A 16,836-nucleotide genomic window follows, 5' to 3' on the forward strand; every position below is an offset into this window, starting at 1 on the left:
GCAAAGAATGCGTCAAGGGGAGAGTGCTAAGGCAAAATGTCCAGCATGAGCAACCCCATTCACATGGCGACACTTAAGAAGGTAGTCTGATTGCCCAAATGGGAAGTATCCAGCAGTATCTATTCATTTAAGCATCTTAGCTGGTATGCATGGATGACATTTTAGAAGCTACTTAGTGGGATCTGCACATTCAGTTCTCTTGTACTCAAGAGCTTTAGTCACTAGAGCTTTAATGTACAAACCATTTTAAAATACTTTTGGTCCAACATTTTAGTGGCTCCACTTGAGCTAACCATGAGATAAAAGTCCACCTGTATGAGACAGACATCCCTGCAGTAAAGTACTTAAGTATATGCTTACATCCAATGAGACATTAGTTAAGCTTAAAGTGAAACATGATCTTAATGGCTGTAGTGAATTGGGCCCAAATTCATCAGTTTTGCAAGAAAAATATTTCTAACCATTTCTAAAGGTAGGTAACATACTGAGTCAGAGAAGACTTAGAGGGCTGCCAAAGAAAGAAAAATCAAGAATATATTCTGCAAGGAAACATCTTCACAAAACTTTGCCTATGAATATCGTTCTAGGGAGAGGCAGATTTCCCTGATGTTGTGCAGTATTATTTAGTCTGTTCAAAATATTAAACTTAATTTGTGCATACCCTCCATTTGGAAGGGCATAACTAATGGGAACCAGTCCCAACATCCAGGCAAAAGATTTGTTTTCCTTTGCCTTTAAATGAAATATCAATGGATGGATATTTTATTTTTAGTTGAATATGAAATTTCACAAGCGACCTGTCAAGCTCCTGTTTTCAAGAATGACTTTATTTCACACGTCAAGACAGGCTGGGAAATTAGTTTTTCCCACAGAGGACTCTGATTAGGGATTACAAAGTGAGTGTGGTGCAGGGTGATTTTTCCTCCATCTTTTTCCTCGCCCCGCCAGCCTAGAGAACATCTGACTCTGCTGACTAAGGGGAGCAATTCATTACCACGCACGGGAGGGGGACAGGAAGCAAGATAGTCATATTAAGTAGACTTGCTGGCCCAAGAGAGAATGGGGAAAGCATAATAATACTTAGCCCTTATATTATTCTTTTCATCAGTAGATATCAAAGCACTTGAAAAAGGAGGTTGATTTGATGGGAGAGGAGATAAATGCCAATTCCAAGTAGCCTATTGCAGAGGCACCAGCAGGAAGGCTCACTTTCATAATAGTCTCTTTTGACTGTGGATCTGCAAGGCAGAGAAATAAACAGGTCTTTTCCTTGGTAAAATGCAGAATTAACACAGATCTCAAAGTATATTTCAAACACTATTGATTTACCTACTGTAGCTCTCTTGGGGGTTGGGGAAATGTAATGTCCAGTCCAACAACCAGAGAGAGCAAGGGTGAGGCTTATGTATTACTAATAAATGACCAAGCAGACAGGACCTATTGCCTTTGTCAGCAGACAACGGTTGATTTACACCATGGTTTAACTGCTCACAGAAGCAATAAATAGCCCAGATGAAGTGCTCTGTAGTTTTTACCCCATTGAAAATTGGCCCATTCTGTGGTATTTCTAATGTTATCTAGTGGATTATGGGGAGTCACTGGAGTAGAAAGTAATCTTGTGGCTGCTTTAGATGAATGCTGTTCGGCTCCTTTGCTAAAAATCCTGCACTGGGTGGCCTGGTAGAGTTCACTGCCTGATTCAGAGTTCAGGCTGTGTGTAAGAGCTGCACATGAGGAACCACATATAGAAAGCATTGATCCCAAAGTCAATGTTCATATTCAAGAGCAGAGCAGCATCTCTGTTGGCTACTTATCTTTAACTGCTTGCATGTACATCTCATTGCAGCGTGCTCTGGAAAAAAAAAAAAAAAAAAAAGAAAAAAAGCTGCCTTTTCTATTCCTTCTTTGTAGTCTGTGTTCTAACTTGATTCTTTTTGCCAATGGCCTTTCTGCCCTGTGTATATGATAGTGGTGTTCAAAGAGGCCCGAAGTCCTGCTGTGACAGGCAACCCAGAAAAACATCTCATAAGAGGCAGTCTTGGATTCCATTGGGTCAAACGGCTGCTGTGCAGTCACTGTGACTCACATCAGGAGGGAAGAACACTCCAGGGGCAAGAACTTCATATGGAGCTTACCCACATTTTCATGATGTCATTTACAATAAAGGCTTGGTTTTCAAAAATGTGAGGGATCAGCAATTTCCTGAGGCAGGTCTCCAGCCCTAAGACTTCCAGGGCAAACAGAGATAGAAAGAAAAGGCAAAGGAAGAAGACACCAACTTATTTACACTTCTCCGTCCTGCTATCTAGAACAGGTCACATCTTTAAAACCCATTTACAGAGATGAATACTCATTCAGATTATTCAGTCTGAAAATCCTCCATACTGTATTGTGCCCACCATGCTGCAGCCTCTGCTCTGCAAACCACAACAACAGCTCTGAACAGCCCAGTCTGCTGTGGACCACTGCCTCCTTCCAATACAGCTACAAATAGCTTTAAATGATTAGATTCAGGTTACCAAACAGTCTCTTGGATCAGGGTTAATTAAATGAGTGTTGAAATCTAATTAAGGACTGGTCCAGGTGATAATTAGCAGGAAATGTATGCATTAAAATATTCATTTGTCGATGAGCTGCAATTAAGAGTGTGATTTGGGGAAGGATCAATAACTACATCGTGTGATTTAAAAAAAAAAAAAAAAAAATGAAAAGTTGCCCAGTCTTGAGCAGAAATGCAGGGGAATCTTGGCTGATTTTTTTTTCTCCACTCCCCCTTCACTCCTGTGTTCTGTTTTGCTCTCTTAATAACTTCTGAAGACTGCTCTCCACCCTTGAATAGAGCATTCATCTCTCCCTGCCTTTGTTTTCCTGAAGCACTTCTTTCAACCCCTTGTTCTTCACCACATTGTTCAAGTGGGTTATAGATTTATTAGAGAAAGAGTAACAGGTCAAAAAGAAAGATTCTTTGCCAATGAAAATCACTTTCTTCCAGAGCAGGCTGCTAATCCAGGGGAACATTGCTCATTGTGTGGCCTTAGATTGTTTTCTGTTTTAGCGAGTTAATTCCTCAACTCCTTATTCATAACTGAGGATCTGGAGAGGCTATTGAATATGCAAAGCCTGGACTTATATATATGTATGTCCGTGGTTGTAGTTTACTACACTATTCCCAATTTGTCACAGAGCAACTCTTCTTTCCCTGAGACTGTTTTTTTCTGGTCGTGAGTACATAGGTGTGTAGGTAAGCAAATTAACTACACTCCCCTTGTGCAATCCCATGTAATCCCACCTCTGAAGGAAAACAGAGGGCCCCACAACAGCCTAGCTCCTCTGGCACGGAATTGGCGCTCCCCTATTGCCGTCTCCCCGCTGACTGTATTTCCATCAGTGAATACCAGTGTGTCAAAAGGGAAGCGTACCATGGGAACGCGATGATTTCAGCTGCTTTTTGTCAGTCTCCTGACAGCTCACCTGCCCTTCTCCCCAGGCGCGGTGGCAGCCCAGCTCCTGAGGCAACTGTCTGCCTGCTGTCGGGGCTGCATCCCCATCCCCCTGGGGACACCGCACTGTAGGGAATCAAGCAACCCATGCAGTGAGGAAGGCCTTGGAGCCAGCCAAAACAATCTCAATGCATGCCTTCCTAAGCAGGTCTATTTCTTCCCATCTCCTCCTCCTATCAGAAATCGAAGAATTGTTGTCACTGACCTTTCATCTCATTTTGGGAAGGAGAGAGAGTCCTTTCATTCCCCAGACCTCTACATTTTTCAGACTCCTGCAGCCAGCTCTCATGATCATCGGTAGTTCTGCAGCAGTGTTGACTGCAAACAGAACCCAAACATTGTATAACTTGCCCAGAAAAATGTAGCATTACATTTGGTGTCTTTTGTGGTAGCCTCTCTTTTCCCTACTGTTCAGGGATGGAGAACTCAGGTCCTATTTTTGCTCCCCTGATTTAACAGTGCTGACTAGATGCTGCTTGGTGAGGGGACTTTTGCCCTACCCAGCATACTGAATCCTGCCTCCAAGGCTAGGCAGGGCTTTCTCACTGGACATAGGGGTTACAAGACACCACAGTGTGGAAGAGTGATCCATCTTAGTGGTCTGGCATGCACAGAGCTAACACGTTCCATCAAAGTCCGCCAATTCACAAATCCCACAACATAACTCCAGCAAAAACTTCTACATTTTGCTGCACTGAGTCCAGATCCTCACCCTCTGCTGAGAGCAAACAGGCCAGAAGGTTTTCTACAGTTTGAAAGAGTAAGGCAAAAATTTTTGCAGAGAGAATATTTATGACAGCCTAGAAGTTTGAATTTTGGAGGAAACTAGGAACTGGGCTGCCGGCCTCAGTTGTTCACCCCCCAGAGAGTCCTTTGCTTCCTGATGCCCTTAGCCTCTTGCAAAGGTCCAATACAAAAGGCCAGAAAGTTGTGTGGGAAAAATCAGCACCAGCGGGATCCCACACTGCCTAGTCCGTGTATGCTGTATGGATTGCATGAGCTGATGTGTACCTGGCTAATTCCCTTGCGTGTCTCCTTTTTTTCCTGTCCTGCAGGGAGCCTCTTCAAGCCTGGTGGTGAAGTTTGCAGATACGGACAAGGAGCGTACAATGAGGCGCATGCAGCAAATGGCGGGACAAATGGGAATGTTCAACCCCATGGCCATCCAGTTTGGAGCCTATGGAGCCTATGCACAGGCAGTAAGTATAAACATTGGCTCTATGCATGTTCACAGGGACAGGGATAGCACGTAGAGAACACAAAAACACACGTGAGCAGAGAAACAAGTACAACAGCAAAATAGGAGCCAGTAATTTCTTCATTAGTTGAATGATGGGAGCGAACTGAGCTGTGTCATCATAAAATGGAAAAGCAGATATATACACACACACAGTTCTGATTCCCCAAAGCAATATTGTTTAAGCACACTGGGAAAACGCGTCAGCTATTCAAAGCAGTGTTGTGATGTTTAACTTTTGGTATCCGTCTTACACACCTAACCTGGACACTGGGCCTCTGGGACAACTCACGACTGGACAGGGATCTGGGCTTCTGACATAGCCCCAGTATGGATGCTTCCACCATAATGCTTCTACCATACATACCTTTCCTTAGGCTAAAAATAGGGAGGAAAAAAGGGAAATGAGAAGAGGGAGGGATGCAGCATCTGTGCCCTCATGTAGCAGGGGAATAAACAAGAGGGATACCCATGGGCAGCTGGGGACAAACATCTGCAGAGGTTTTCAAGCAAAAATGTGGCTGCAGCATTATGCTACAGGCATCAGTCAGGCAGCTGAAGAGGTGATAAAGATAGCACTGTCCTGATGCTCTGGACATCTCTTCTTAACTGCACTCTTCTTAGCTATATTCATTTTTAATCTAGACTAATTCCTATAATTGCCATGATAAAAGAGTCAGCCCAGAGTTATACTGATACAAAAGAAGATGAGGTCTGCATCCTTACACCATAAAAGTTCCCTCCATCTATTTCTCACTAGACAATATAGAACATTCTGAGGATAGGTGCTTGAGTGAGGATTTATCTCTGAAGAAGGAGTGGAAGCAATTCCTGGGGCTGCTCCCACTCCCCTTGAAACCAATGAATATTTTTCCTATCAACTTCTGTGAAAACAGAATTGGACCTGCTTTTTTTTTTTTTTTTTTTCCTGGTAAATATGCTAATAAGGGGGAAAGAATAAGTTTTAGATCTTGACCCATTGGATATGACAAGCTGGTGACACCAATTACCCTGGGGACTTCAGAGCTGTCTAAATGATGGGATCACATTTCCGTGTGGCGCCTGTACACCCAGAGCCTGCTCAGATGCTGTCTCTCAATCAGCATCCCTATCTGTGTCTCTCCCTATCTGCTTCATCTCGCAGGCTCACACAAAAGGAAAGGAAGGGAGCGCCAAGGCTGTGTGACGTTCCCTCGGTCCCGATTAATCCACCCCGGACTGCCGGCTCTTAGATATCAGGGTGATTGGCACCTCGTAAATGCCAGCGGGAGATGGAGAGATCGATAGCGTGAGAGGGAATGGGGGGGCAGTTTTATTCAGACCGAACTGAAGTTTAAGCACTAAGGCAAGTCAAGAGGAGGGAAGGTGAAACGGTGAAAATGCAAGAGCAGGACAGCAGTGACAGCTGTTGCCAATGCCACCAGCAACTTGTGTGACCTTGGGTGAGTCATTTGACCCCCTGGTCTCGTTTTCCCATCTACAAATGAAGATGATGGCCAGATTTATTTATGTTCCAGTCTCCCTCAGGGACATGGCTCTCTCTCATGCCATCTCTCCACGGGTTTTCACACATGGACCTGGTGGTAATGCAAGTTTAAGAACTGCCTCAGTGCTTAATAGTGAGGTCAGCACTAGCATGAGACACTGATTTGTACTCATAGCATGTCTTCCTGGCTATCCCACTGCAGTCCAGCCCTGACTGACATTGCCAGATGAGTTCCCAAGCAGTCCTACAAGAGCTGGTTATCCAGCAGCTTCTAGTGGCTCGCCCCATGGGGCCGGTTGTGGTGTCCCTAGGCAGTGGGTGCCTGCTGAATCCCCCAGAGAGGCACCCTCACCCCATCCACTTCACCAGGACCGAATTAGCTCCTACCCAGAGGTTTCCATGCATCAAGGTGGCCAGTTCAGCAGAAACCCACATGGTGCTCTTGTTTGAGAGATGAGTGGGCAGCCCTGGATTTACAAATCAAGCAGCGCCACTGGGGAGAGGTGGCAAGGGTCTCAGTCCATCAGTATTTGACTGACAGTCGTTAGCGTGCTTACCAAGAGTGCTCTGGGCCCAAGCTCCTCTTTAAGTTGCTTCCATAGCAGCTCAGCAAATGGCCGTGTCATGGTTCACTCCCTGCTGCTGCTCCCTGCCAAGCCACTCGACCTCAGCTTAAGCAACCTTAACCTTGATAGCAGCGACGGCCCCGTGTCGGCCGAGCAACTAGTCCTCAGGTTCAGCAGCCATATGGCCTCAGCTCCAGAGGCAACGAAATCAGCAAGCAAAGGGGATTCTCCTCTGCATGAGGTTTTTGCCTCCCCCCTTATGTGCCACCTGCAAGAAAACAGGACAAAGCTTGGCACAAACTCTGTGTGCTGTTTCAGGGTTGCAGAAAGTCATATCAGACCCACCTCACCTCTTCTGTATGCAGCTCAAGGCAAGTCAGCTTTCATGGTTCCCTAAAGCTCCCAGAGTCCCTTTACTAATTTGTTTCAGTTTGTTTGGGTTGTTTCTTTTTCTTTTTTTTTTTTTTTTTTCTTTCCCCAGCAATATCTTCCCAGATTCATTTAGCTGCTTCTTTTTTATTATTTTTTTTTATGAGGCAATTAATTATTTTAGTTTATGCATGTATGGGCACCAGCCCTTTTTGTTGTCAGGTTCCTGTGGATCCACATCAGTTGGGCATCAATTTCTGCAGTCTCAGATAAAGCCAGCTTGAGGTACAGGTCTGAACTCAGCCTGTAGAGGAGGCTGATGCTAAGCAGCACCACCTTTGATCTGCTACCAGCTGAGAACGAACCTGCAGGCACATACTGCAGCACAATGTACCCTCTTAGATCCTGGTAAGCAGGATGGGGTGGCCAAGCCTGAAAACATGAGCAGTAAAAGTCAAACCAGACTATGAATGGTGGTAGTACAGTCCTGAACCAAATAAGCTGCAGTGGAAGAAATTCCTCCAGCTCTTCTTTCTATGTAGGAAGTGGCAAGTGCTTAGCGACTGTCTCAGGTCACTACTGCCCCACAATGAAGGACAGGAAACATGCAGAGACCAAAAAGGGTTGGGAAGATGGGAAAATGCAGAAGAGCTGAGCAAGAACAAAGGAAGGAGCCTTGGAAAGTGACAGATACTGTATAAATTATTTAATTTTTAAATTATTTAAAATAAGATCAAAGTCATAAATCAAGTTTGCATAAAAAATAGGGTGGGAGTGTTAGCCACAGTCTCCTGGCCAAATTCCAGTCATGGCACTGATTGTATTCTGCAGCAGCGGACAGGCATAGATTTACTGAGTGAAAACGGACAGATGGGGACAGAGGCAGCACAGACAATGGTAACATTTGCTCTCTGGCCTAGAGCAAGTCCTTTCCCCTCAGTAAATCCCAGCTCCCCTCACTCCAAAAAAGTGCAAATGGCTTTGGCTCCTGAACTGCAGACGGTAACTGCAACGCGTCTGGGTACATCCAGCACTGCATAGATCTGTCATAATCAGAAGTGGTCACCTTGGGATTTTGGGGTGGTAGTGACTATGGTGCTGACCATGAAACCTAGCTGCCCACCTCTGCCTCCCTGATCCATCTCCTGGGGAGCTGAAAGGCTATTTCTGCTAAAGGATTTGAGGTACTGCTGAAGAGAAGAATCACTTTTTCCAGTGTTTATGCAATTCATACTGTAAATTTATTTTCGAAAGATATATATTTTCTAATCTAGCCCTACAAAATTAGGGAAAATTTGCTTTATATAGATAGACTGTCTTCACCATATAATTATTTTATTTAAATGAGCAAAATGGGACAGTATACTTGGTAAATACTAACAGTTATGCATGCCAGTTTTTCTGATCTGTTCCAGAAGAGGAAGCTGTTTTGAAGTCATGGTATTTTGTAGTAGGGCAAATACCATATTTCTGACTGTCATTTCCCTGGTATTTCAGAAAAATTGAGTAGCAGGGAGTGAACCATGACTTAGCCATTTGCACATTTGGGCTCCATATATATATTTCTTTTTTTATTCACAGTTTTCAGGAATTTAGAAACCCAAACTATCGTGTAACAGTTTTCAGAAAGTCACTAAGACACATGAATCCATACATAACACATTTGTTAATTTTTTGTTCTTAATACAATTTAAATAATCAGAAAATAAATTTGTTTTTAAGAATAATTTTAAAAAAAGGAAGGACCCTTCTGAATATTTTTCAGAATTTCTTAAGTTTGTTTGAAGGCTTGGAAGATGTTTTTATTTCCCAAGGGCCAGTTAGGTAAAACAGTCATGAATTTGTCAATTCCGTGATTTACCAAATACGAGGCTTCTTACTGCTTGATTGATCACTTTACTTACCTCTTTCTACCACAGGGATACCATGAGGATTAATTAGCTAAGTGTTTGTATAGATCGTTAGGGGTGAGAAGCGTAGGATGCTGTTATTACTTTTATTATTATTACTGAATGAAGAATATGAATAGTCAAACAAAACATCAGGTGATTCAGATATGAGGATAGAGAATAACTCTGCAAAAAATGAGAAGGTCATCAGATCATTCAGAGTAAGCCTTCTCCAAGGGCAATGATCACACTATTTCAAAAAGGGTGCATCAGAAATAATCCTTCTCTCTCCTCTTCCTCTTCCTCAATTTCACATGTTTTTCTTCTGGAGACTGGGAAATGTTGACTGTAGCATCCTTGTCCTGTTTCTAGCAGAAGTTTATGGCCTTGAGTAAGTCGCTTCATCTCTCCATGCATCTGTTCCTCCTCCCATAGGAAAAGGATAATATTTCCTTTCCTGGAGTGCAGTTGCACAGCCCTGCTGTCTGACAGCCACCCAGTGCCAGAGGTGGCTGTCTCATTCCCAACAACACCTCTGGCCATGGGTCCCCACCCTGATCCTCTAGGCTGGCAGTGACCAAGCAGGCACCCACTTCTGGGAGGAGGACTGGCAGCAAGCACCAAGCAAGCTCTTGTTTTGGCACAGCTGTGCTGCAAAACACTACCCTTTGCTGTGCTTCATCTAAATCTCCCATGGTAGGACATGATGGATAACCCTGTGGAGGTACCTGTGCATCCACTGATGACGTAGCTGTCTGAAGTTCAGCCACCTCAACATGAGGTAGCAGAATATGTGTGAGGTGAATCCTCCCTTTTTTCACTGTTGACCAGTGATCATGTACTACCTCTTCCCATGCTTTAGATGGCCTCACCAGTGCCTGTCCAGATGCCCCATTGGTTCTGAAGCCCTGGGAAGGGGACTTCAGGCTCATAACTCTATAAATGCTGTCCACATGCATGGACCGGTTTGATAACATCTCCTGGTCTCCTCAGAAGATAAATATTTGAGCAATAATAATGACCAGGCTGGAGGAAAGTGGGAACAAATCCATAAAATATGATGGGAAAAAGCTCTAAATGCTGAGGCAAAGATCATGCCAAGGAAGTGAGAAAAGCAGAAGGAAATACGTCCTTCCAAACGAGGAAGGGAAAAGCTCCCCTCTGTCCCCTTGGAACAGCCTGAGATAATAAGGCTGCTGCCTTTCTGATTAGTGCTCTGTGGCCCCAGCCCAGGCAGGGAAAATCTGCATTTCAAATGGCATATTTTAAAGTACACAATACCCAGGGGCCCTGCTGCTATTGATTTGCCTCTGGTGGGGTCACTGCCTCACTTTCTACAGCTTTATTAACTGGGATCATACACTGGGCCTCTTTCAAAGTGAAAGGAGAGTGGATGGGACATTTGTCTTCGAGGGGAGCTGGGGAAGGAGCAGGGTGACTTTTATTTTAGCTCACTTGGGAATGCCCTGGTGGTTTTATAAGAAAGACCAGTGACCCTTAAGGACTTGCCCTCTTTTTGTAAATCTCCCTGGAGCCACGTGGGGGGAAGGAGGTAGGCCTGTGCCGTCAGCTTCTTTCAAGGTGACCAAGCTCTTGTCCTCCCACCCCTGCAATGCCGCTGCACTCAGCAGTGCTGTGACCATCAGCCATGCTCTGACCATCATTTGCTACGCTGGGAAACTCTCCCTCCTCTTCCCCCTTAGCCCTTACTCTTGAGCACCTCTGACCTAATAGGAAGGGCTACATCTTCAAGGCATGAATGGGAAACATGACAGCAAAAGGGTGCTGACATGTTGCAAAGGGGTGTGATGTCTGGGTGAGGATGAGACATGGTTGGAGTCCCCTGTCTAGCCAATGAAGCAAAGTCGATTAGCTGGGCTGTGTTCAACTATGGGATGTTATACTGCTTCCAGCTCTGGAGGAGATCCAAGTTTACCCCATGGGGTGGCTCTGAAGACTGTAGTGAGCTGTATGTCATCTGGGTCACGCGGTACAAACCCCCAGTTCCACATTTTACTGTGCCAGGGGGGCTTCCAGCTCTCTAGGGCAGCCCAGGTGTCCCCAGAGCACTGAGCATTACAGAAATGGGGTGACCACTCCCTACAGGATGTCTGCTAGAGCAGAAGCAACTGAACCAAATCACAGTTTAGGTCCTTTACTACTTTATTTTTACTGCATTGGCTTTTTAACCCTAAGCTGTATTTAACCTCTTTGATCCCAAGCTCCTAACTCAGACTCTGTGGGAGTATGGCCAGTTTTTTTTCTGAATGTTTTTTTTAAAACACGCCAGGCTTTAGGCTGTAGTCCCTGCACCTCCAACTGTCATGAGCAGGTTAAGAATGTCTTCCTCCTCTCGTGATGAGAGAAAATATCTTCTTCTTCTTTCTGAAGATCTATGACAGAAATACATGCATAGCATTATACTGCAAAAGGTGGTACACATGTAGCCATGTATTGTCTCCCAACACACATATTCCAGTGCAAACTTACAAGCCCTCTGAACAGACAAGAAGCCACACAGTTTGCAAACCGGGAGAAGTATCTGCCATTGTGGAGCTAACTCTGAACAGCTCAGAAACATTTATAAGCAGGAAAGGAAGTTGCATAAGCCACAAATAATGTCACAAGTGATTGCTTAGCTCTGCTGAGTGCAAAATGGAGATTGTCTTTGGAGTAGCACAATCATTTCTGCTACCATTGGCAACACAGTGTCTTGTAGATAGAGCCCTGTGTCTCTTACAGCAAAGGTGAAACAAACAAACAAAAAAAGGATTAACACTTTTCTTTTAAATAGTTGGGAACCGACATCCAAAAATATCCACTGAGGGCCAAGTAAGGAGTGGGAATGATTTTACCTGACTGTGTCAGTATGTGCAGCTGAACTGATCACCAGGGGTTTCACATGCAGTCAATAGGAAGAAACAAAGCTGCAATTCATCTGCCCAGAGGCAATTGGGTACAGAAGGGAGAGATGAATCTTGGCCTAGACTCTTCTGCCTGTTACCACATCAACCATAATAGGTGACTAACTCAGAGGTACCCCATCTGTATTTAGTTCACAGAATCTGACAAAGGGAAATGTCAAAATCAAAGTCCACTGTCTGCTCTAGAAGTCCCAAAGAAAGTCCCTGGTACAAATTCCAGGCTATTATCTGCCAGTCAGACTGATGATGGCATACACATGACCAGCTGCAGGTCACTCCATGTTCTGGGGTGTGTTCATTTGTGCAGCTCTGATCAGGTGTGGAGGAACACAGAGAAAAGTCAGCAAAGGCCAGACTGGGACTGATCCCAGCCCTTGCAACTGCATCCGTCTCAGAAAGTTGCTACTTGGATCAGCAATGCTAAATAGATCCTATAGACACAGATCTTGGCCATCATTTCTGCAACCGGCCAGTTACATCCTCAGCTGTCCCCAGGTGAAAATACCTGGCACAGAAAATGAGATATGGGTCAGTACACCTAGTGCTGGAGTCAGTCCAGTGTTAAAGATAGATGGATTCCCCTTTCCTCATTCACTTCATTGGCATACTTAATAAAATCACCTGTTCAGTGCCTCATCTTGAGAATAAACTCAAATGGTGCCTACAAATGTATGACACAAATGTACCCCTTAAAGGGGAATCGGCATTGTGCTATAATAGAAAAGATTGTCTAATCACTCCATCAGTAATTACAAAGAACAGGATATCACTAATTAAAATGTGAAAGTGTCTTATGTAGGGTACAATAAAAAAGGGTAATTAACAATCAAAGGGGAAGCCACCACCTTGGCACCAATCTGTATGAGGCTACAAAAAATAATAGTACTCAACTCTAGTACTGCACTCTTCATCTGTAGATCTGAAGTCACCCCTGCATGGGGAGACAGATATCCTGTGTCTCAGTTTATACCTGGAGAAGCCAAGGCAAGTTTGCACAATTTCTCTATGGTTATACAGTGGATCAGTGGCAGAGCATCCTTTAATTTTGTCTCTTCACAGATGGTGACAAGGAAATTTTCAGTATTTGAGTGAGAATGGTGATTTCAAGGATATATTTCAGTGTGTATATGTAAGAACAGTCAATTTAGCCAATATTTCAACGTTAAACAGCAAGGAGCAGATTTTGTCGTGACTTTGTCAGATTTTCTCACAATTTTGTCATGACTTTTTTGTCGTGACTTTTGAAGTCTGTTTAATGCCGAGAAGCGTATCCTGTGTGCTTAAACAACAGCATCTGAGGGTGATTTCTTGATGGGAGAGAAAGTGAAATCACAGAGAGCAGCAAAACTCATCCCGGAGACAGCAAATACATGAGTCACTTCCAAAATCTTTATAAAAAAATAGTTTCCTTCTCTGTTATTGTCATCAAGTCATATGTTACCAAAGGCTGGGGAATGAATAGAGTGAGTTTTCAGTCTCTGCTCATCCTCTTTCCCTACCCTTTCTCTAAGCATCCACTGTCAGTCAGTACTGGGGGTTGGACACTGTCTCACAGGACCTCAGATATTACTTATCTGGCTCTTTGTACAGCTCCAGAGAAGTGAGACAAGAGGCAGCTTCATCTAAGCTGTCTTCTTCACACCAGTAGCATTTTACTGGCCCACTGCAACCATACTGTACACATGAACTGCATTGTTCATGAGTTAGGCTCAGAGTAAAAAATAATGATAGCAAGGTCTGGTTTTAAGATAGGAAGCATTTCCAGCATACTTATCCATTTGCTTCCAAATGCTTCCACTTCTCTTCCAAAATTCTTACTGCAAAATGCCTGAAAATATAGCCCAGGTTCCTTGTTTCTGCCTTCTGTAGGTGCTTTAGAAGAGGTAGTATTTTGATGACATTCTAGAAAAAATAAAACTTAAGGAAATCCCAGCAACATGATAAAGAGTGATTTTTCTCACCACCAGATGAAAATGGGTCAAGTTATCCCCAGAGAACTAGCTAAGCTTGCTGCTCTGGAGAGGGGGCCCTCACTCCTCACTGCTCCACATACACCGGTCTCCCCTCAGCAGTCACCACTGCTTTCCCAGAGCTTTGATACAAGCAACATAAGCCATGAAACCTCTCTGCTCAGGGGCATATAAAGTGTTTTCTCTGCCTTTCTCATCAAGGAAGGGTCTGGCAGTCAGAGTGCTGAGTCCAGCTTAGAGGAGACCTCCACACTGGAGAACACACTGGGGATGTGGGGGCGTAAACACCCCAAGCTGCAATAATACACTTTGCCCCTTGTAGTGAGAAAGAATGCTAAGGTTGTGGGGTACCAGAGGCATGGTGAGCTGACATCTCAAACCAGAGGGATCCCTCACACCCTGGTGTGTGGCCTCCGTCCTGGTGCTGGTGCCCCAGGCTGCTCTGCTGGTGACCGCGTGATATTTTTTCCCTGCTCTCTTTGTTCCAGCTGATGCAGCAGCAGGCCGCGATCATGGCTTCGGTGGCGCAGGGCGGCTACCTGAACCCCATGGCAGCCTTCGCCGCGGCCCAGATGCAGCAGATGGCGGCTCTGAACATGAATGGCCTGGCGGCCGCCCCCATGACTCCAACCTCAGGTAAGGGGCCAAGAGGGGTGGAAAGGGCAAAGAGCAGGAAAATCCAGACATGTGGCAGAGGAGACCTGGAAGGATGTGCTAGGTGTCAGCTTCTTTCCCAGGAGAAATTTCTAAATTTCTAAAATGGTGGTCTTGCCGATGAAGGCCACCAGAAGGAAGGAACAGAGGTGACCAGATCCTTTTTGAAGGAGAGAGCCTTTGCTGGTACCAGGGCCAGCTGGAGGTCTGTGTCTCTTATCATCAATGGCACAACATCACAAAACACCCCCCAGTGATCTGTACTGGTTTATTGGTGGTATGTATGGACACATGAAGGGTCAGGGCTAGTGCAAGCACAGCCAGGGATGTCCAACAACAAACAAAATAAGGTTTGTGGTGGGATGTTACATTGTTAATGAGCTGAGCTGTGTCTTTGGGACACGTAAGCCTTGTGCTGGTGTGAAATAGGACTGGAGGTGCTCAGGGAAGACCTTTGGTGCTGCCTGGAATGCAAGCATTTGGTGAGAAGGTTTCTTGCTCCTGGAGCAGAGACAGGTAGTCAGTGATGGGGAGCCAGGGTCTGGCTAAAGTGTGACAGGTCACAAGAAGCCTGTGCTAGGAGGTGGGTTATGTTATTCAGAGGAAGAGAATTAAGCTGGGGTGGAAACAGGACTGGATTTCTGGGGGCTTGAAGCACAAGGAAATCCTTTGGGCAGGAACAGGTTGAGGACAGGACAGGACAGGTAGTCATGCAGTGGCGGGTAGCCTAAGAGCAGGGGACTAGGGTGGCAGCTGGGGAAGCAGGGCCAAACCGTGAAATAAGTGAGAATTTGGAAAGGTTTGAAGTATACTGCTGAGTCTGGTAGGGGAGCAGAAGATACAAAGATGTAACTGCAGAAAAGGACCATTTTTAAGGGACAGTTTGGGATAGACGTGTCCCAGGGGTGATGCCAGTTGTTCCTGTGAGAGGTCCTGGAGGTGCGACTGAGCTCAGTGACATGGCATTGCAGTGAGCAATGTGCTGTAGCACTGAGCTAGCCTGGAGGGGAGCAGCTTGACAAGGGTTTGGGGTGAGATGTGGCAGGAGTGAGCTAGGCCTGAGCCAGCCATGGTGCAGTGAGTGGTAGGAAGGCAAGGTGTGGGAATCCTGCAGAGCAGAGCTGTAAGAGAGCAGCTTCACTGCTGAACATGGAGAAATCTGCACCAGCACTGGAGCAGGAAAGGGCCAACTGACAGAGCAGCCAGGAAAGATACCTCATGGCAGAGAAACGCTGGATGGCAGGGAGATAAGGTACTGTGGCAGAGCAGGCTTGGAGGCTGTTGAATCCAGTTCTAATGAATCCAGTTCTGCTAATTTCTGTCTGCCAGAGAAAACCTCCCCATTAGCACACAGCTTAGCTTCTTTGCAATCTGTAGCTGGGAACAATGTCAGCAGCTACTGGGTCAGATTGTATTAGAATATGAGGGTGTGGAGGGGAAAGGAGAGAAAGAGAGATAGATCTCATTCCACATGAACTTATGGAGAACCAAGAAAAAGTGCTTGACTTGAAAATCTTACACCATACATTTTGAAATATGTGTTTACACGACGATAAATGTATAAACAAAGAGTCGATGAAGCTACTGCGAATCCAAATAGAAAAGTGGCTTAATTATATGTGCACCCTTTAAACCCGCTGCTGGAAAGATTATCATATTTGCATTAGCTAGATTTGTTTTGTGTTGGTGGGAGCAGAGAGAATGTCAAACAAAGAATGCCTGGAATTCAAATGCTCTCAGGGCCTGGAAAGCTGAATCCAGGCTGTGGCTCATGATGGCCTCACCACAAAAGAGCACAAACCCTTTTGAGTATAAATGTCTTCAGAATTAGCAGTCCTGTGACACAGGTGTGTAAATACCAGTACAACAGCCAAATCCTGTGTCTGCCATGATATCCAGGACACAGAAAATATCCTAGCTCTTATTCTAAGTTCTGCTCCTCTTCTGAGGTTCCCACTGCCTTCTGGGAACTGTTAAACTCTTATTGTCAGAATACAGGAGGAAAGAAAGCTCATGTCTTTTACATGCTTTCCAGAGCACCCATGACTGGTCATTACTGAAAATAAGATGCTGGTTTAGATGGTCCCTTGATCTCTTTCATGGTGGCAGATTCTGCACTTTCCTTATGACATATTCTCAGTTGTGGAGCCCATGCATTTTGGCATTATTGCAGATTTACCTTGAGTGTGTAGCTTACTTCATGTAAAACCTCTGTAATGGGTTGTGGAAATGTCCAATGGC

General features: G+C 44.9%; 1 protein-coding gene across 21 annotated transcripts in view; it reads left to right on the top strand.

Moving 5' to 3' along the window:
- CELF4 (CUGBP Elav-like family member 4) overlaps positions 1-16,836 on the top strand; it is a 703,890-nt gene that overhangs the window by 617,918 nt on the left and 69,136 nt on the right. For 16 of the 21 annotated variants that reach the window (XR_014687072.1, XR_014687073.1, XR_014687074.1 and 13 more), the window contains exons 6-7: positions 4,556-4,699; positions 14,430-14,577. Coding sequence is in view for 16 of the 21 variants with exons in the window: in XM_084503539.1 (XP_084359665.1) it covers positions 4,556-4,699; positions 14,430-14,577 (292 nt within the window). In the remaining 5 variants the exon portion in view is untranslated. The remainder of the gene's footprint in view (positions 1-4,555; positions 4,700-14,429; positions 14,578-16,836) is intronic. The other 5 variants (XM_084503536.1, XM_084503537.1, XM_084503541.1 and 2 more) reach the window with 1 other exon arrangement.

Source organism: Aythya ferina (genome assembly GCF_964211825.1).
Source record: "Aythya ferina genome assembly, chromosome: Z".
In the NCBI taxonomy this organism is placed as follows: Eukaryota; Metazoa; Chordata; class Aves; order Anseriformes; family Anatidae; genus Aythya; species Aythya ferina.